This window comes from Dipodomys ordii, unplaced genomic scaffold (genome assembly GCF_000151885.1).
Source record: "Dipodomys ordii isolate 6190 unplaced genomic scaffold, Dord_2.0 Scaffold58, whole genome shotgun sequence".
Taxonomy (NCBI): Eukaryota; Metazoa; Chordata; class Mammalia; order Rodentia; family Heteromyidae; genus Dipodomys; species Dipodomys ordii.
This window is the reverse complement of record NW_012267274.1, coordinates 4,577,103-4,598,134: the sequence shown is the minus strand read 5'-3', so window position 1 is coordinate 4,598,134 and position 21,032 is coordinate 4,577,103. Positions and strand designations below refer to the sequence as shown.

The following is a 21,032-nucleotide window of genomic DNA, read 5'->3' as shown; positions in this document are numbered from 1 at the left end:
AGGAACACATTCAATACTCTGCATCTATTTTTACAATTTAGGCTGACAGAGAGGTTAAGAAGGTTGAAATAAATGGAGAAGAGATAGTTTTATGTTTTCAACTTGTCTAATTTTCGGATTATCTTAGAAAAGGCCCAGGATTGGAAGGGAACCTGTTAAAATGCTATTTTAAAAAAATTAGTCATTGTCGGGCTGGGAAAGTGGCTCAGTGGTAGAGCGCTTGCCTTGCATGCCTGAGGCCCTGGGTTCGATTCCTCAGCACCACATAAGCAAAAAGAAAAAAGCCGGAAGTAGTGCTGTGGCTCAAGTGGTACAGCGCTAGCCTTGAGCTGAAGAGCTGAGAGACAGCGCCCAGGCCCAGAGTTCAGGCCCCACGACCACACCCCCAAAAAATGAGTCATTGTCGAGTCCACAGCATGCATTAGACTCTGCAGCAGTAGAAGGTAACTCATCTGCAGCGGGACCGTGACAGATATTGAAGCTGCTGTACGCCCTCAGGAGAGCCAGCGGGGCTCTAAGCAGTCATCTCCCCACAGAAGGACAAGCCCACTCAACGTGGAGGTGAGGGACTTGGAGAGGAGACTGCCCAGGGCCTGACTGCAACATCCACTCGAAAGACCAACAACCACAGCCTGGTTTACCACAAAACAATCAGCAATACTAGCCGGGATAACACTTTATTTTATTTTATTTTTGCTCCTCTCTCCTCTGTAGTATTTAATTTTTGGCTGGGGCATGTATTCACATTATAGTAAAAAAGAAATAAGGATTTTATTAAGTCTATGTCTGCTCTCTGGTCATAACACTATCTGTGGAGCTTAGGACCTGCCTTCCCAGCTCTGGGCAGCACTTCACCTAAAAGCCAAACAGTGGAAGTACTTGCCAGACTAAAACTTGTGACCCAGTCCTAACAACAGACAAGTAGCATGGCTGGAAGTCCTCCTTTTGTTCTTTCAGAGAACACCTACCTAGTCCATCCACTGAGCTACTTTCAAAACCAACAGCAATGTACAAAAACACCAATGTCCCATAATATTCTTATATGAAAGAAATAGAGAAAGACCATAAAAATACATGCTTTCCTAAGAGAGGCATGTCAAAAGCAATACACCGTTTTCTGTTCGGATTTCAAATTATTCAACACATGTGGCCAAATCTCTATGCAAATATTACCCTGTCAAAGCTAAAGCACATCGCTTATTTGCTGTTTCCAAAGCTTTTGATCCATTTTATGGGAAAGGGTATGGCTATAAGAAGAAATATGAAGAGGCAGGTTGCAGATCACCAGCAGAAGGCCAGGGGATATTACACACACTGATTTAAAATACACTGTGACATTCCAGCCAGAATGTCAGCAATGGCTGTCAACTGCCTCTTTGGTTTGACTTGCTTTGTAGCCCCAACTCACACCTTGATGCCAAGAAGTGATCCCATTTCTTTCTATGGAGACTCTGGTTTTGTGACCATATGCCTGGGAGGCTACTTTCCGAGAAGCCTTCCCTAGCTATGATGTCAATTCAGCAAAATTCAACTTTTCACCAGTGTGTGACGAAGAGAGCCATACTACTTAAAGAGGAAAACTACATCTTTATTCTTTTCTGTATGAAAATAGGGTTTGAACTCAGGATTTTGTGTTTGGCAGGCAACTACTCTACCACTCGATCCATGCCTCCACCCCCTTTTGCTCTGATTATTATTACTATTATTGATAAGGTTTTGGCCAAGCTAGCATGGATGGTGAGCCTATTTTCACTTATCACACAGCAATATGCCACCATGCCTAGCATTTTTTTTTCTGTTGCAATGGGGCAGGTCTCATAAACTTTCTGCCTAGGATGGCCTCAAATTGTGATCCTCCTGACCTCATCTCCCGAGAAGCCAGAATTACAGATATGAGCCACCAGCACCTGTATTGACTGATTCACTCTAACACCACTCCTTTGTGGGAGTCTTTGTTACCTCTAGTACTAAACAGCTGGTGATGAAGGATCCTGAGAACAGTGGTACCTACCGTTGGGAGAGCCAGGATAAAGAATGGCACTCGTGGAAGATGTTTTCATTTGTACCTTGAGGCTGATACCGTTTCTACTACGCAATAATATCCACACGTTTGAGAAAAAAAATGTAACCTCATTTTCTATAAATTTACATATTCTTTCAGAAAGGGATTAAACTTCTAAATACAAAGGTAAAAATGAAGTTTGTATCACTGGAGGCAAACTTTGAAAGACAAAAGAAAACTCAATGTTTCCCAAGAGAAAAGAGTTTCTATGTATTTGAAAGCTACCCTCTCTGATTATGTCAGGAATTGTCAAAAGTCAACTAATTATGGGACACTTGAATAAACAGAAAATGCTTTAAATTCTCTTCTTGAGAAAAAGAAACTTGGGAACTATCAAAAACGCTACTGGGTTTTCAAGTTCTTTTTAGTTTAGTTTTGTGTTAGAGTGACACAAGACTTTATTTCTCCAGATTTAATTTCAGCATCCAATGTGAATCTGGATTACAAATCTAAGCATTCAGTTCTGTTTCTCTGCATGTTGACATATACTGCACCTTGCTCCTATGGTACAACAAAAACAAGAATGAACTTGACTTACTCATTTCTTTCCAGGTGTATGATCAGTTCTCTGCTTTCCAGTTGTAGTCGAATGCTCAATGATTCTGGATGATCCTGAAAGATAAACCAGAAGAGCCAGCTGAAAAACACTGGGCTTTGGCTTGCCAATATTGCAGACAGAGTCCGCAGAGTGAGAGAAAAATACATTTCTTCTTGGGAGCGTTCTGAGACTCTAAGTCTAGTAGTCCAGGGCAGGAGCTAGAAAGGAGACACCTGACCCTGTAAACTTTAGGCTCTTTGCCTTTAACCACACATCCTCCAGTCACCTTGGTCTCAGTCCACTCCATCCACGCTGTCCTCCATCTCTGGCCCTACAAAATGCACTGCCCATGCCTGAACCATGAGTCACTCCTGGGACCTCCTACTCCATCACCTGTCCTATGGATTGCATGGAAGTCCCTTACCATCCTTGGAAGTTCCTAGTCTTTACTCCAGCCCCACCCCACTCAGCAGCCTGAGAGAAGCACAAGCAGGAAGGTGGGGGCGTGGTTCTGGTGGAAGAGCATCTGAGCATTAGTTCCTGGGGTTGGGATCCCGGTGCATCGGGGAGACTTCGGGCCATTCCATGGAGCCAGTACCACAGCCTGGCAGGCGCCTGGATCTGCTTCACAGGCCTGTAACCACTGTCCAGTGGAGACATCATGGTGGCCCCACATTCAATCGGAGGGGGCTGCGGCTGTCATGGCTTTGTCTGCCTTTGCGTTTATGTTGGGTAAGAGCAAACGGGACAAGATACTTACAGGCGATTTTCTAATATTGCATTGTTTGAAATATGCTGTTATTACTCCAGAGCGCAAGATGTTTTCACAATATACTGTTTGAGCTGTATTGTGAATGAACTAGCCACGTGTTATACTTCCAGACAAAACAGATCAGAAATGCAAAATACTGAACATTAAAATAATTAGTTAAAATGAAGCAATTCTTTTTCAAACCCACAATAGCTGAAGTCACATGAGCTTTGAGGAAATAACAAAGCATTTAACGAAGGACACATTACACTAAAGGCTCAAAAACGTGTTTTTATTATTTGTTTGTTTTTTGGGGCTGGGAAGGTGGCTCAGTGGTAGAGCTTGCCTTGCATGCATGAGGCCCTGGGTTCGATTCCTCAGCACCACATAAGCAAAAAGAAAAAAGCTGGAAGTGGTGCTGTGGCTCAAGTGGTAGAGTACTAGCCTTGAGCTGAAGAGCTGAGGGACAGTGTCCAGGCCCAGAGTTCAGGCCCCATGACCGGACCCCCCCAAAAAAAAACCCCACTTTTTTGTTGTTGTTGTTATTTTTTTAGGACAATGCTCTGACATCCAGTAGCCTTTTTATGTCTAATCTAGTAGGGGTTAGCCATGCCGAGCTATTTAAAATTAAACTAGTTAAAACAAAATTGAAAACTTAGATGCAAGGAGCAGCAACACGTGCATATGCATAAGGGTATGTAAGCAAAGCACTATGGGTTGCTGATGAGGGACAGGCTGGGGAGGTGGGAGGGAAGGGAGTGGGAGGGAAGGGAAATGGGATGGAGAAGAGGAGAAAGGGACAGGGGAAGGACAAAAGGAGGGGAGAGGGAGATGTAAGAGGGAGGGAGGATAAAGTCCCAAACTTCATTTTCCAACTGCTGACCAAGTAACAGATATTATCAACACTGGTGCCCAAGACTTACTGTGTGTCTTAAAACGATGATGTCTCAATTTTAATGGATAGATATTATTTTAAATATTTTAAAATTATTTTAAAATTAAATATTTTAAAATAATATTTTACTAAAGCTTGAGGATTAACTGGTGAATTTCTATACACATAGAGAGCTCCTGTGAATGTTCTGGGTTTAAGCAGGTTTTGTTTCTTATGAAGTCATTCTAGTAAAAGACTAAACTAACACAGTTCTTAATCCACATAGCTTGACAATGTCTTGTTTTTGTAAGAACTGCATGAATTTCTGAGTGTTAGCTGAACTTTAAAAATGAGCATTTCTGATCAACCTGATGTAACATCAAATGCATCATTTGTTTGCTTCTATTTCTGAATCTTAGATGATTTAAAGGCAAATATTTGTACATTGTTCTCTGCAGGGTTCTCACTATGTACTCATTAGTTCTATCTTAGAAAGACAAGAAGATTAATCATGTTTACAATAAAATAATAAAAGAGAAATGTCTTCATATCCTATCAAGATGCACCCAGACACCACATGTATGTTATCTTTGCATGTATAACTATACCACATGCACCTGGATCTTTGCATGTACCCTGGTTGTTTTACATATGTTTGAACATAGATCTTAGTTCCTTTTGTTACCAATTATGTTTGCCTAAGATACTGACACACACCTATCACCGTCATAAGGAGAAATCCTGACAAAGTCTTTTTGTGAGAAAAACAAAAAGCTAGGGCTGTGGTAGAGCGTATGCTTAGTATGCACAATGCTCTGTGTTTGGTATTTCACATCACCAATAAACAATGAAACAAATCTGCCGTACCTCTTTGCCCAAAATAATTAATGTAGTTTAAATATTAACTTTGGTACCAGCTCTCCAGAAAGCCCCTTTAAGAGCTTTATAACAGTTCAACATCAACATCTTTCAAAAGAATACAACTTCTGTCTTGGGTTAAGGGGGAAGAGGATGTCTATGTGCATATTTTAGTGGAGGCAGAGCTGTACAGGAGAACTCTATTGGACAGGGAGAACAGACAACTAGTTTAATTCAAACCCATTACTACTTCCAGTAGCCATTTTCATTTAAAAGCATGTATTTTGTTCCCTTTTCTTTTGATTGTAATCCACGGGAGATAATGATGAGCCAGCCTTAATGGAACACAGCACCACTTCTTCTCAAAAAATGATATACTGATTACCCTAACGGAACCTGGCCCTCTGTTGAATGCTTGAAGAACTGCAATTGCTGAGTGAGTCCATTAAATGCTAATCAACAGGCCAGAAATGTTTAGGCAGTAATCATCATTTCATCTCTTAAATTAGGGGAAGTACATCTAAAAGGATATATAAAATGCATCAGTATGATTTTTTAAAAGGAAACTATAATAAGGTAATCACCAGGCTACTTGTCACTGGCCGAATCTGTAAAGTTATCATCAGAACCTTAGCATCTCCTGTGTCGGTTCGCTGCGCTGTTAGAAGAAAAGGACACAGTCCAGGTGACTCATTCAACAGCAACAGACTTCCTCAATCTTCTGGAGATTACAAGTCTTAAGATCAAGATTTTGAGGTCTGCTTTCCAAAGATGGCCTTCTTGCTGTCTGTCTCCGCAGTCATTTGCATGTCCTAATCTTTCTCTGTGAGGACACCAGCCTGACAAATCAGCTCAGCTCACCTAACTACCTCTCCACAGGTCCCTGTCTCCAAACACGGTCCTAACCCAGTGGGGGATAGGTCTCAGTGTATGGATTGGCAGGGTCAGACCATAACACTCCTTGTGTTGGATTGACTCTTCCATTCCTCGCTCCTCACAGAGCTAACTCAGACCCTGCCTTTCTTATGAATCATGATCTTGATTTCCCTTATAGCTTTTCTTTCTTTCTTTCTTTAGATTTTGTTGGTCATGGGGCTTGAACTCTGGCTTGAGTGCTATCCCTCAGCTCTTCAGCTCAAGGTGAATGCTCTATCGCTTGAGCCACAGCCCCACTTCCAGTTTTCTAGTGGTTTATTGGAGATAAGAGTCTCACAGACTTTCCTGCCCGGGCTGTTTGAACCATGATCCTCAGATCTCAGCCTCCTGAGTAGCTAGGATTACAGGCATGAGCCACCGGCACCAGGCTGGTTTCTTTCTTTTTTTAACTGGAGTTTGAACTTAGAATCTTGAGCTTGCTCTATCTCATGAACCATGTCTCCAGTCCTTTATGCTTTAGTTATTTTTCAAAAAAGGGTCTCACTTTTTTGTCTAGATCAGCCTGGGTTGAGCTCTTCCTGTTTCATTTTACACATAGCTAGCATGACAGGCACATACTGCCTCACCCACTTTTTATTGGCTGAGATGGGGTCTCATCAGCATATCCCTGTGGGTGTGCTGGCTTTGAAAACCCATCCTCCAAATCTCAGCCTCTGAAGTAGCTAGGATTATAGGCATGAGCCCCCCCAATCCACTTTCCTTTCTTAATTTATTCCCAGTATGTATGACTGTGTCTATGTATGAATGGATGTATTTGTTGCATACCTGCCGGTATGTATGAATGCATCTACATATGAATGTATGCATATATGTGTGTGAATGTGTGTCTGTCTGTATGTATGTGCATATGGAATTTTAAACAATATACTCTTCAGTTTTATCCAGTTTTGAGTGTCCTCTCTTGTTCCTTTTGGTCCTTGGTTCTCTTTTCTATGGCTGAGTTGTATCCACTCTCATGTATTTGTGCATTCGCACCTGTGGCTGCATGTGGCTGCTAGCCATTTCTTTTCACTGTTTGCATATTCTATCAGATGAACACTTGAGAGTGTTCTACGCTAGACAGATGCTCGTGGGTTTTCCCCATCGCCCCTCCCCCCCATGGCTCCACTGGTTCTCATGTGCACCTCCAGATGTGGATTTCCACCTGGGATGAAGCGGGGTGGGGCAGTGCCTAGATGCTTGGCTAGCACTCTTCCAGCTGTTTCCCAAAGTACCAAGAGATGACAACAAGCCCAGGTGTTCCTGCACCTCCACGTGCTGACGCCTATCTGTCTGACATGTTCAGGCAGGCAAACAGATCTGCTGAGTATAAAATTGTACCTAACTGAGGATTTAGTGATCATCGCTTTCTATTAACCCCTCCCCCATTAGAATAGGCAGAGCGTCTCCTGTTCACAGGACACTTGATTTTCTTCGTCTGTGAAACTCCTGAGCAGGTATTTGAGGGGCCTGTCCTCCCTCTTCTCTTTTGGTCTTGCTCATAGCAATTCTTTCTTTCTTTCTTTCCCTCTCTCTCTTTCTCTCTTTTCTTTCCCTCCCTCCTTCCCTCTGTCCCTCCCTCCCTTCCTCCCTTCCTTCCTTCCTTCTTCCTTCCTTCCTATCTGTATTTGGGATTCCATTTCTTTGCCAGTTATATGTGTCACAAAGACGTTTTCTCCTCATCGTGGCTTGTCTCTCTACCCCCTTCACTATGTCATGTTTTGTTTTAATAAAGTCCTTTGTGGTTTACACATTTTTGTGCCTCATTTGAGAAACACTTCCCTACTCCAAGGTCAAAAAAACAGCTGATGTTGTTTTCTAAATGTTTTATTCTTTGCTTTCCTTTTTTTTTTTTTTTGCTTGCTTGCTTTTTTAACTTTTGGCAGTACTGGAGTTTGAAAATTGGGACCTCACAATCAATTACAGCCAAGCTCATATTTAACTCCTTTATCTTACACAGGCTTGACTTCATTTTAAAAATACAGTTAAACCAAGTTGAACACAAAAGGCTCATGCCTATAACCTTAGCTACTCAAGAGGCTGAAATTGGAAGACTGTGATTCAAAACCAGCCCTGGAAGAAAAAATGTCAGTGAGATACCAGCTCCAATTAGTCAGCAAAAAGCTAGGCTAGAGGTGTGGCTCAAGTGGAAGAATGCCAGCCTAGCAAGAGAGCCAAGAAAGAGCATGAGGCACTAAGTCCAAGCCCTGAAACCAGAAAATAAAACCCATGTGGTTAGCCCACACACTGAAAAGTCTGTCTTGCCCTCTGTCCCAGCATGGGGAGTCCTGCTTCTGAGAGACAGGCCTCACCCTCTGTCTAGGTCCCATGAGCACTGGATTAATTACTGCAGCTCCATCACAACTGACTATTGGGTGAGTAGGTCCTCACCCGCACGGCACCAGCCATCACTCTGCTGTCTTGGAGAAGCTGTGAAGCTGTCCTTGGGCATCTCTGCAGGACCCAACTCTTATCTGACTGCTGTCATAATTTTCCTTTTCTTTCTGTGTTTGTCAGTGTCACTATAATATGTCTAGGCACGTTTCTCTCTCTCTCTTTCCATCCTTCCTTCATTCTCTCCCTCCTTCTTTCCCTCCCTCCCTTCTTCCCTTCCTTCCTTCTCTGTCAGTCATGGGGCTTGAACTCAGAGCCTGGGCATTGTCCCTGAGCTTTTTGCTCAAAGCTTGTACTCTACTACGTTGAGCCACAGTTCTACTTCTGGATTTCTGGTGGTTAATTGAAGATAAGAATCTCAAGGCCTTTCCTGCCAGGGCTGGCTTCAAACCATGATCCTCAGATCTCAGGCTCCTGAGTAGCTAGGATCATAGGTGTGAGCCACCAGTGCCTGGACATGTTTCTGTTTGTTTGCTTTTTGCTGGTCCTCTTTGGGAGAACAGAGCTTTTCCTTTTCTCAGGCTTGTGTCTCACTCATTCACTCATACCTGTCTTGTGCAGCAGGGCAGATAGCATAGGCAGGGAGGAACCAGGGACAGAGGCAGTGCAGCAGTAAGGGATAAAGACTAGAAGAGGATGCGGGCATACTAGCGAGGGTATCAGGAGGCTGAGTTGGTTGGAGCAGCTAGCAGACGCTAACCAAAAGATGGCCAGACAGAGACTTGGGCAGGGCCTGTGACATGGCCACCCTGTAGAGAACACAGCCATCTGTTTGAGATGCTGAGCAGGAGAAAGTTACACAGAGAGAATCCTGGGACCCAGGGGCCCAGTTCGCTCAACAACTTCTGACTCCTTCCGAAGGTATTAGAAAGACTCTTGTACTTTTGGAGAACAAGTTTATCAATATATTTTTCTTTTGCAGAAGGCATTTTCATGAAATAGCTCTGGCTATTTTTTTCTACCTGTATTCTACTCATGATTCTATCTAGAACTAGACTTGGGTCCCCTTGTTGGTGTGTATGAACTGGAGACAGAAGCCTTGTTGTTGGGTCACACCGATTGGACGATCCACCCTGGGTCCCCAGAGGCACACAACTTCCTCCGGGAATGTTTCCGGCAGGCTTCCTCTGGCAGCAAGTCTGCAAAGAATGGGGCAGTTAGGGTTGTCTGCCCCTTCCTCCCAGGCCTTCTGCGGCCTGTGCTCACTAGGTGGTCTTTATCAGTGCAATGAGCCAGGACATCATGCACTATGTAAACAGATGCGTGCAAGGCGATGTATTGGTCAGCCAGTGCTGCTTCTTGCTCTCCTCTATATCGAAGGTGGTGCCTCTCATCTTTAATTTGCATAACTAAGGACTCACTCAACCTTGAACTGGAATCATTTCACCTGTAACCTGTCCAGTTTCTGAAGTCTGCAAGCTCAGCGTTGCACAGCTGCTGGCATGCAGCTGGAATGGGCACCGGGATCCCCTCTTGCTGTCTGTCATCTCCATGACCTTGACCATACAGCCGTGGGTTGGCAGGCAGGAGAGAATGGACCTCAATGGCCACGTCCACTCGCACCCCAGCTTCTAGGTCACCCTTGCCAAGACTGTGGCCCAACAAGCGAATGAATGAGTGACTGAGCCAAACTCATTCATCTTCCCCGTCGATGCTGGATGCTCAGAGGGATCTAATGTTTCAGGCAGAACAACGATATTAAAATATTGCATTCAAGAGAACTCTGAAATAACTAGGTCCCTCTCCAGCACTAAATAAATGCTTCAGACTGCAGGCCTGGCACTCATGGGACCCGAGGGAGACGTTTATTGCCATGAATATTTAGAGGTATCTTGATTACCACTTTAATATTAGTGCATGAGTTCCACAGCCAGCAAGATCTTCCCATCACAGGCTTTAGAGGACAAAGCTGACTCACTGAGCAAAGGCGTGATGAGGAATTACAGCTCAGTGGTACCATCACAGGAGGGCCCTGTGAGTTGCTACATAAGTGATGGTTTTTTAAATCCATGAATTAGAGATCTTTTTTTTTCTGGTGGAAAATTGATATTATCAAGCAATTTGTCAAAACATATAGTAGAGTAAATATTCTCCTAAGCTACAAGCTGTTTTGTTGGCAGGGGAGAGGGCTGGGCGCGGAGGGGTGGGGGGAAGAGGGTTAGTATTAGGGATTTAATTCAAGGCCTGATACTTTTGCTACCATTTGAACCATCTCAACTGGTGGCTTTTTGCCTGAGCTGGTATCAAACTGTGGTTCTCTAACCTCTACGTCCTAAGAAGGTAGGATTATAGGTGTGCCCTACCATGCCTGGCTAAAAGATGTTTCTGAAGGATACCTAAAGAGCTGGGGCTCAGTAGTAGAGCACTTGTCTAGCATGCCCAAAGGTCCTGGATTTTGCCCAAGGTGCTGACAAAAGAGATGATGGTGAAGTTCTCATTTGTGTGTGTGCGTGTGTGTGTGTGTGTGTGTGTGTGTGTGTGTAAGACAAAGCTGGCTTATTTGTAGCATGGGATCTGCTCACTGTCTTCTGTGGCACAGCATGCAATAACAGTTTTTCAGTTTCTCTCTCCTTCACACCAGGAAAAGATGTACTCACGGACTCCCGTGGTCCACCTGCAGCTACTAGTGCAAGTGTGAATACTGACATTTGAAGTAATGATATCGATTTTCATTTAGATTTTTGTAGCAATGGCCAGAAGATCTGAAGGTCTTGTGAATTCCCTGAAGTAGCCAATCTTCCTCCTCTGTGAGGGAGAGCTGTGTGGACCCGGCTTACCAGTGCTCACGGGGCCCGGATGTGAAGGAGACCTCCCTCATCTGTCCCCTCTCGGACGTGGTGGGAGGTGGGTGACAACATGGCATTGTGAAGACGACCTGGAAATCTGTCTGAGGAGTATTTCTCCATTTCCACCCATCAAAAGTTCAGTCTCCATTCTAGGGCCCTCTTTCCATGCATTACAAAGGGGAGCCTGGGGAAATTCCACTATTACTTTCCCACAGGAATTTCCCAGCTCACTCATCCTCTTTCTTAAAACCCTTGGCTGGTGACTCTTAATATTTAGACTAAAACGCGTGGCTCTCTGGGAGGGCCGGAGGGCCGGGCTGCTCCTCACAGCTCGCTTGTGGGGACTCACCAAGCTTCCAACTCCCTGCTGAATTGGCCGAGCTTCGGGGCCTCTGCACCTGTTGTCCACCCGTCTCTGCCCTAATGTCCTCCTGGATGGACACTGCTGTCCTAGAGGACCCCTGGCCATCCAGGGGGGCTTGCTCGCCCTTGTGCACTGTCCCCTGCCCAGTCCTGCCTCTACCTAGCATGTTGTATCCTCTGTGGTCATTCATTAATTTTTCTTTCTTTCTTTCTTTTCTTTTTTGTCCATCCTGGGACTTGAACTCTGGGCCTAGGTGCTGTCCCTTAGCTCTTCAGCTCAAGGTAGTGCTCTACCACTTGAGCCACAGCACCACCTCCGTTTTTCTGGTGGTTTATTCTAGCTTTTATTTTTCTTAGTCATGGTCTCGTTTCTCCCCCCTGCACCCCCCAGGAGCATAGAAACTCTGCTCACAGATGGCAGTCACAGGCATGGCCTGCAGGCCAGACCTTTAACGCTGATGGGGCTTTCGTGAGGGATATGGGACTAACAGTACTTTTCCTGTTCACATCACAATTAGGAGCCCTCAAGCACCCACCTGCTGCCCCCACACCTCGTTACTGTGGGATCTGACCTGGTTAAAAGGGATCTGAAGGAAGGATGGAGGCTAAGGTCTCTGAATGAGGATTCTTTCCCGGAGTATTTGAATATGTCCAAAGTAGTAACCAGGGTCCATTTCATCACTGGTGGCAGAGACAGGAGAGGGACCTGACACACCTGGCTCACTAAAGGTGAAGGGAGGAACTTCTGAGCCCAGGAACAGCCTGAATGCATAGCCAGTAAGAAAACAGGTCCTACAGCCTGCAAGAACTGGATCCCACCACAGGTTTAGCAGAAATGGATCTTCCCCCGGTGAATCTACCCAAAAGAGGCCCTGCCTTCTCGAAGCTGGTGTGGTTGAGGCAGAGAGCCCATCTCTCAGCCTGGTGCCCACTGGCCTTCAGACCTTAAGAACTGAGGGATTGTTGGGTACCAGTGGCTCATACCTATAATCTTAGCTATATAGGAGGAGGCTGAGATCTAAGGATCAGAATTCAAAGTCAGCCCAGACAGGAAGGTCCATAAGATTCTTACTTCTAATTAACCAGCAAAACGTTGGAAGGGAACTGTGGTTCAAGTGGTAGAGCTCCAACCTTCGTTGAAAAAGCTAAGGGACAGTGCTAAAGCCTCGAGTTCAAGTTTCAGCATCCCCACCCCCCAAGACAATGAACTGAATGGGTATTGTTGTGTTTTAAGATACCAAAGTCATGGTAATTTGTTACAGCCACAGTCAAAACCATATATAAGTACAAAGATAGCTGTGAGGCTATGAGATTGGAATGGTGCAAAGTCTGTTTGGAAGCCATCAGTCAAGACAGACTGACAGTGCATTCTTTTTTTTTTTCTTTTTTCTTTTCCAGGACTGAGGACCAAACCCAGGGCCTTGCGCACACTGGGCAGACGCCCTTCCGCTGGGCTAAACCCCCAGCCCCTGACAGTGCATTCTTGTGGCAGGAATCCCATCACAAGCGAAGCTTTGACTTGACAAAACAACAGTGACATGATGCCATTTCCTTTGTGATTTATTTCTATTACCCAGGTTACACTTGTTTTCTAAGCTTTTTTGTGTTTAGATCTAAGTGGGCATAATAAATTTATTTCTTGAAGTTTTCACAAAGGAACATTATATGTTTATTAATTGACAGTCTATTTATGAGCCAGGCACTGAGCTAGTTCTGGGATTTGATGATTGAGAATAAGTTAGCTTCCCTCCCTTCATCTGTATACAAAAATGATTTTATGTGATATGCATGTGATCAGTGTTATAGAAGTGGACAGAAAGTTCTAAGAAAACCTGGGTGGATGCAACATAAAATAGGCATTGTGAAATGCTTTAAAGGCAATACTTGCTCTGTGTCTACTGATAGTCTGGATATTAAAACATTAAATAGTATGGGCCATTGCTTTCCGGGGTGACTCGCCTGTCTTTCCAATACATGGTCAGCAGTGTTTATTGCCCAGAAAGTGTGGTTCCTTTATCTAGCTAATTTGATGTCTGGATACATTCGTGGAACTTTTTTTTCCTGCAGCACCATTTCAGAACTGTCTGTCAGAGGCAGTTAATAGCTTAAGTTGCTAGCGTGTTTGCATGCAAGCTGTCTTCTTAAGAGTGCCTGGCTCAATGTTGACCAAGAGCCATTTATAAAGCATCACTATAATCTCTTTCAAATAAACATTAGCAGAATATGCTAAGCCCTGGAAAGAGCAATCCTGCTATCGATCACAGCAACACTGCCAAGTTGTTGTGGATCAACCAAAGCCAAGTGCAAACATTTTCTTCTGTTACAAACAGAATTACACTAATTGCTAACTTTGTGTAAAAACTCATTCTCACTGCACCATGAAAACTCACGCTCAAAGCCTCATGAAGACCTTTCAAGGAGAGTTCACATTTCACAGCGTTCAGACGCAAACTGACCTGGGACTACTAGCAGCTTTCTCTTCGCTCCCTATTTCTTGGGGGTGGTGGAGCCTCAAAATCAGAGGAGAGAAGGAATGGGAAGAAGAGCTGGGGTGTGGGCCAGGGCTGATAGAGTGGTAGTGTCCTGGATTGGAAGACTGGAGTAGAAAGAGCAGGACTGGGGACATGGGGGCTGCTGTTGACCTCATTCCATCTTAAGGATGAGGAGAGCGAGTGAAGGACCTCGCTCCTCTGTCAGCAGCTGTCATGTAGTCTCTGTGAGCCTCCAAGTAGCTGCCTGCTGGCTTCTGAACATCGGGAGGCTAAGGCAGGCTTCAATGCAGCCTCCCTTTGGCCGTGCCCTGACGGGGTCATGAGGACCCCTGCAGCCCTATCACCGTGCGCCCTGCATCCTGCACACATGAGGGCCTGGCCTCCTGCGGAGGCTGTGAGTCAGCACACTAGCACCTCTGGGTAGGGGGGCTTTCATGATGTAGGCCTTACCTACTGCAGATCACTTGCCATCATCCAGATTGCTTTAGGAAAAGCAAACCACCCCCACCCCTGCCAGACTGGAGGAAGGTAGCTGGGCTCCCGATTGATTTCTGGAGCTGCCTAGACTGCAAGTTTACCATCATGGAACACTTCTTCCACCCCTGCCACAGAAAAACTGCAAGGGCAAAGAGCGGCTTTGTTTCATCTTAAAACATCTATTTCCCTTGTTTAGGAAACTGCAGCCACAACGGGCCATGACCTGCAGGAAAGTCATTTAATCATTCCATTACATAGACAATAAAGTCCTAATAAAGCATTCTTTGTGGGCAAGAAAATGGGAACTATATAATTATATGTGTGCGTGCGCACATGCACGTGAAATCAGGGCCTCATGCTTTTGCTGGCCTTTTTGCTCCTGGCTGGCACTCTACTAGTTCAGCCAGATCGCTCTACTCCAGCTTTTTGCTAGTCATTTGTTGAGACGTAGCTCTCAGACTTATCTGCAGGCAGCTTTGAATCATGATTCTCAGATTTCAGCCTGAGAAGTAGCTAGGATTATAGGTAAGACACACTGGTTTCATATAATTCTGTGTCATGAAATTCTGTTCTTAAAAAATAAATTCCCACTGAGCACCAGTGGCTCACACCTGTAATCCTAGCTACTGAGGAGACTGAGATCTGAGGATCATGGTTCAAAGCCAGCCCGGGCAGGAAAGTCTGTGAGACTCTTCCTCTCTAATAAAGCACCAGAAAACCGGAAGTGGCCATATGGCTCAAGTGGTAGAAAGTTTGCCTTCAGCTGAAGAGCTGAGGGACAGTGCCCAGGCCCAGAGTTCAAGCCCCACAACTGACAACCCCCCCCCCCCTGCGCCCAGTCATTCACAAACCTAAGAAAAAAATTTCAGATTTGAAAAAGCTCACTCTGTAGCACCTTCCATAACTTCCTGGTTCAGCTGGGCCAGGCAGGCCTTACTTGAGCTAGCACCTGTGTTTCTAACAGGATCTCAGGCAATGCTGGAGCTGTGGGCCAGGGGCTGTGTGTTCATGGCCCTGCGTGCCCCTCCCTCAGTCACCTTCATAGGCTGGTGACTGTGAGGCTCAGTCACCCAGAACCATCACTGTTCGGGCCCCAGAAGGAGAACCATCTGCTGGTGTCTGTTTGATTCAGCTGCTATTATCTGAGTCTGGGGAACTCTCGGACAGATCTGGGCATACAATTTCTTAGAAAGGAAAAATATCAGAAATGTGTCTCTCCTGGACTTTTCCTTTCAGGCGGTAACAATGGGCTAAAACTAAAGAGAGACTGGAAATTCTTCCAGGCCCTTCTGTCTGCCCCCTGGATGTTCCTACGGCACCCAAGGGGCAAAGGTTATCTCCCAGCCTAGGCCTGGCCTCAGTTACTTGTTTGTAAAACCAGTCTGGCCTTTAAAGGAATTTGAGTTTGCAAGCCCTGCTCTAAAGTCAAACAATATGTCGTCATATAAATCAAAAGGTTAGAAGAGAAGATTTGAATGTTCTCATCACAAAGCAATGCTACGCACTTGATATGATGGATAGGCCTTGGGTCTTGAGTTGACCGTTACCTAATGTAACTGACTGAAGTATCACACTGTATCCATAAACATGTGTGATCGCTCTCTAATAAAATAGATTTCTAAGATCAAACAGGATCACACATGTTGTAAGGGCATGGTAGAGAGGAAAGGAGTGCCCATTCCTTCACAGACCTTCCCTTGACTTCCTGAATTGGCTGCCTCACTCCTGGACCCCTCGATGCTCCTGACCTTTCGATCCCCACCCCTGGTATCACTGTCAGCCTCGTCTCCCAGCGGCACCCCACACTCCTCCTGGAATGCGTTTTCTTCTGCTCCTGGCTGCAGGCTCACTGGGCTATAAGCCCTCTGACGTCTTAGCCAATGACAGGAACCCATCCAGGAGGCGGGGGTTCGGCTTTCTTGTATATCAGAGGCACAGAACCAGTGCTTTTCAGATTTGTGTCATCGGTATGTGATGAAATGTTCTCTAATCCCATCAAATATTTACATGGCAGATCCTGGTACTCTGTTAAATACAGGCTGTCTGCCTTAATAACCAACCTTAGCTTTGCTACAAAGTTCACAATGATTAAAACATCTGACACTGAACAAATAAGTATACTAGCTAGTTGGAGGTTGATATTGTATTGACAAGCAAGGTATTTGTGTGTGTGTGTGTGTGTGTGTGTGTGTGTGTGTGTGTGTGTTGGCACTGAAGCTTGAACTCAATGCTTGATCACTGTCCCTGAGCTTACTATTCTCAAGGCTAATGCTCTACCACTTGAGCCACAGCTCCACTTCTGGCTTTTTGCTGGTTAATTGGAGATAAGAGTCTCACAAACTTTCCTGCCTAGGCTGGCTTTAAACTGCAATCCTCAGATCCCAGTCTCCTGTTCTCTAGGATTACAGGTGTGAGCCACGGATGCTGAGCTAAATTTATGTTTAACATAGAGAAATTTCTGATTGAAATAGAAAGTCTAGTCATTGTTAAAACTGAGGCTGGAATGGTCATACACGCATAGGCAGGTACTAAGTCCTTAGCATCTTCCAAGTCCTCCTGCATTGGCCCATTCGCAACTAGAGCATAAGAACAAAAACATGATAGCTCTGAAGAGGTCAATGGGAGACAGCAGGATTTCTACAGGTCAGGGTCATGTGGCTTGAGAAGAACATCAGAAACAAAGGTCCCAGACATGGCTGTGCCTTCCTTTCCCCAGGCACTGTCCAAGGCTTAGCTTTGGGAAGGATAGCAAAGTCCCTTGCTGGCCTGTCCCAAAGATGATGCAAAACTAGGCAAATAATCAACTTAATTGGATGGTGATATAATAAGTAACAAGTGATATAATTGGATAATAATAATCAGATGGTGATGTAATAAGTAATGCTGCACTGATGGGCAAAATGAGAAGCAGAAGAAGAGACAAGACAGCTAGTAGATAAAGCACCTGAGTACACATACTTTATAATTTATAATTGACCAACAAGACTTCTAAACAACAAAATCTGCAATTCTGTTATGTTTTTAGAGCTAGAACATCTTCGAGGGATTCCTGAGAAAACTCTGCTAAAAAAAACCTTTCGTTGTTAATAATTTCAAATAAAATTCAGAAAAATTCAGGTGAATAAGTAATTAGAAAACGTTTTGTAGAAACAACATTGTGTGTGTGTGTGTGTGTGTGTGTATTCCTTAAATGTAAGACAGGCTCTTTCCTAAAGTGTGCTTGGAATAAGGATATATAAGAACTATTGTATGGCCATTTTCTATTTTCAATAGCAAAGTTAGACTTGTGCCAGGCTTGGTGGCATATACTTATAATCTCAGATACTTGGGAGGAGAAGTTAGGTGGATTGTAGTTCAAGGCCAGCCCAGGAAAAGTTAGTGAGATCCTATCTCAAAAACAAAACATAAAACAGAATAGGCTGGGGTCATAGCTCAAGTCACAGGACACCTACTTAGCCAATGTGAGTTTAAACCCTCATATTGTAATGAATACAGACATGGGCAGAGAGTGGGAAGGAAGAGAGGGAAGAGAGAGGGAAGGAAGGAGGGAGGGGGAGAACGAAAGGAAATATAGTGAGTGCAGGCTTAGTGGTCAATAAAACTCATCAGTAGCTTCACAGGACAGTAAACCTCACTTTTTCACAATAGCTCTCTCATCTTCTCCCAATTGAATCAGGACCACTCAGAGATCAAGCCAAACTCTATCACTTACTACCACTGTGAGTCAGTCATCATTAGACCCTCTGCCTTCTGGTTATTGCATCTATAAAACATGATATACCAGTTAAGAGGATGAAGTCGCACAATTTATGAGACTACTTAGGGCCGATAGAGGAAATGCTGTGACTGGCAGTGAACTGACAGTTATGCCACACTACAATTTGCATTGGTCATATATCTGTCCCTTTTGTCTAGGAATAATTTTGTCCTTCAATATAGCATTCTGACCCATCTGCTCTTCCCTTCTAGTTTCTGGTTTGTTGCAGACCATGACATCTTATCACAGAAGTGCATAAATCTATAACTGTTCACTTATTACAATTGAAAAGAATACTCATTCCTAATGACTTTATCCAAACTACCACTCACAATTACTAGAATAAGAAGACTAAGAAGTTCCTGAAGCGGAGAGAACTTGATCCCTCTACCATAAGATCCCGCACATTGTCCTGTTTTCATTCCACCAAAACATTTCTGTTTGGTTGGTTGCTTGCTTTTGTATTGTTTTGCCCATCTTGGAGGATGCTGTTTATGAAAAAAAAAATAAAGCAAATGAAACAATGGGACATGGAGTGGACGGAGGCAAACTCATTTTTATTCTTTTGAGAAAGCGAGAAATGGAGAGCTGAATAACTGAGAAATGCAAACTCACCCATGGCTCGATCCTGCATCTACTTCTGCACATACCTCACTAAGTTCCAGCAGGTGAAGGTCAGGAGGGGCATTGTTAGCAAGGACAGTGGACTCATATGCACCTCTGTATCAGAATCCTCAGAAAATGTGCGCCTAAACATTTTTGAAAGTATTTGGCATGCAATTTCCTGTTTATTTTTTCTTCTTTTAAAGTATTTTAAAATGTATCTAGGAAGCAAACCAGTGCAGAGATCTCATTCCTTCTCTGCTCCATCTTTGTGTTTTGTCCCTGCTCTGTGACCCAGCAGGTGTGCCAAGTTCTTCATCAAATGGAACCTGCTTAGAATCATCCAGATATGAACCACCTCATTTAGGGTCCAGGGAAACCCCTCTTCTCTTTCATTGGCACCATCCATGTCTTTAAGTTCAGCCCAACAGTACATTAGCTCACCTCTGCGAACCCAGGCTGTATTTTATGGGGACTTCCATTATTCCAGATTTCCCATCTTCAACCTTTACCACTAGCTGTTTATCGAGCTGCCATTCTTGTCATTCTCCCTGCCTACCTATGTGTTCTGAACTACAGGTCCAAATGACCGGCAGCTTCGAAAGCCTCGACTCTTCCCACCAATCTGGTAGCTTCCCAGGGCACTGCCAGGTTCATGAAAGTATGAAACGCTGGTATTGGTATGATGCCAAGAAATGGGCATTCCCAGGCACAGCTGGTAAAAGTGTACATTGGTGCAGCCTTCCGTGAGGCAATCTGGAAACAGTTATCATACGCCTTGAAAATGTGCAGAGCTTTGATTCAACAATTCCATTCCCAAGAATTCATCTACAGGAAATAACCAGAAAAGTATGCACAGACACAAGCAGCAAGACATTCAGCCCAGCTCGTAATGAAAATAAAGAACACCCCTCTCTCTCCCTTCGGAACGGTACAAAACCCACGGGGGGCTGTAGATGTTACACTCAGTGCTAAGCTTACAATACAAGAACCAAGGAGTTTTGCTTCTAGTAAGGACCTTCTGAGTGATTTCAACTCATCCTTCCACTAAAAACAACTAGAAAAGCTTGGAAAAATATGTTTAAAATACTGGAATCAGTGTTGAGTTTCCACAGTAATGAAGACTCGTGGAACTGAGGGGAAGGTAGGCCTCCTTGCCTCGGTATGAAGAAGAGAAGATGACAGCCAGGCCCAGCTCCAACTTGGTGAGGGAAATGATGCAGAAAGACATATGCATTCTAGTCTGTGGCCAGGCCTTTGTTACCTGCCCTAGCCTTCCTCCAATCAGGAGCCACTGCCATACTTGTGCTCCACGGTGGGGAACCAATCACAAGACTCCCCACAGCACAATACCCTGGCCTATCAGATCAAGAGCATGTCCTATGGGGGCAGAACCAAGAGGCCCTATATATAGTGGGAGACTGCAGATAGATACCCCTCCTTGGAACCCCTCCTTGCACTGCGAGTTTATTTCACTGTTTCTATCACTGTTTTCTTTGGCTTTCTAATAAACTTGTCCTGTCTTGTTCCACACACTGTAATGCCCTTTAGTTCTTTACTTGGTAGAGAAAACAAACCTGCCCTAGATGGTATCACAACCCATAAGATAGAGAAGGAAACCCAAGGTGAGACCCCACCAATGGAGCTTCACTTGCCCCTCAAGGCAACCCCGTGGCACCAGGAGAGGTAGGAAGCTGGGTGGGACTTTTTACAGACTGATGGGGCTAAGGATAGACTCTGGATGACAGAGCCTGCCAGGAGGCGGCACTGGTAACTTCCTGCGGACTTGGGTTGGCTCTAAAATGCAGGGGCCAGGCTGGGAAGGTGGCTTAGTGGTAGAGCGCTTGCCTTGCATGCATGAGGCCCTGGGTTCAATTCCTCAGCACCACATAAGCAGAAAATAAAAAAGCCGGAAGTGGCGCTGTGGCTCAAGTGGTAGAGCGCTAGCCTTGAGCTGAAGAGCTGAGGGACAGTGCCCAGGCCCCACGACCGGACCCAAACATAAATAAATAAAATAAAATAAAATGTAGGGGCCCATAAGGCAACTGGAAGTAAGCCAGCTTCAGAGAGATTGAAACCAGCCCAGGGCTTTCTGCATGCCCAGCACGGGCACCGGCCCCATACCGCCACCCACCACCTCAAATCACCTTTAAGTACGTCCT

The 21,032-nt window shown here is 44.7% G+C and overlaps 1 protein-coding gene across 1 annotated transcript in view; it reads right to left on the bottom strand.

Annotated features, from left to right (window-relative positions):
* Adam12 (ADAM metallopeptidase domain 12) overlaps positions 1-21,032 on the bottom strand; it is a 225,752-nt gene that overhangs the window by 185,085 nt on the left and 19,635 nt on the right. The window contains exon 2 of the mRNA XM_013021993.1: positions 2,601-2,674. Within this exon, the coding sequence (XP_012877447.1) occupies positions 2,601-2,674 (74 nt within the window). The remainder of the gene's footprint in view (positions 1-2,600; positions 2,675-21,032) is intronic.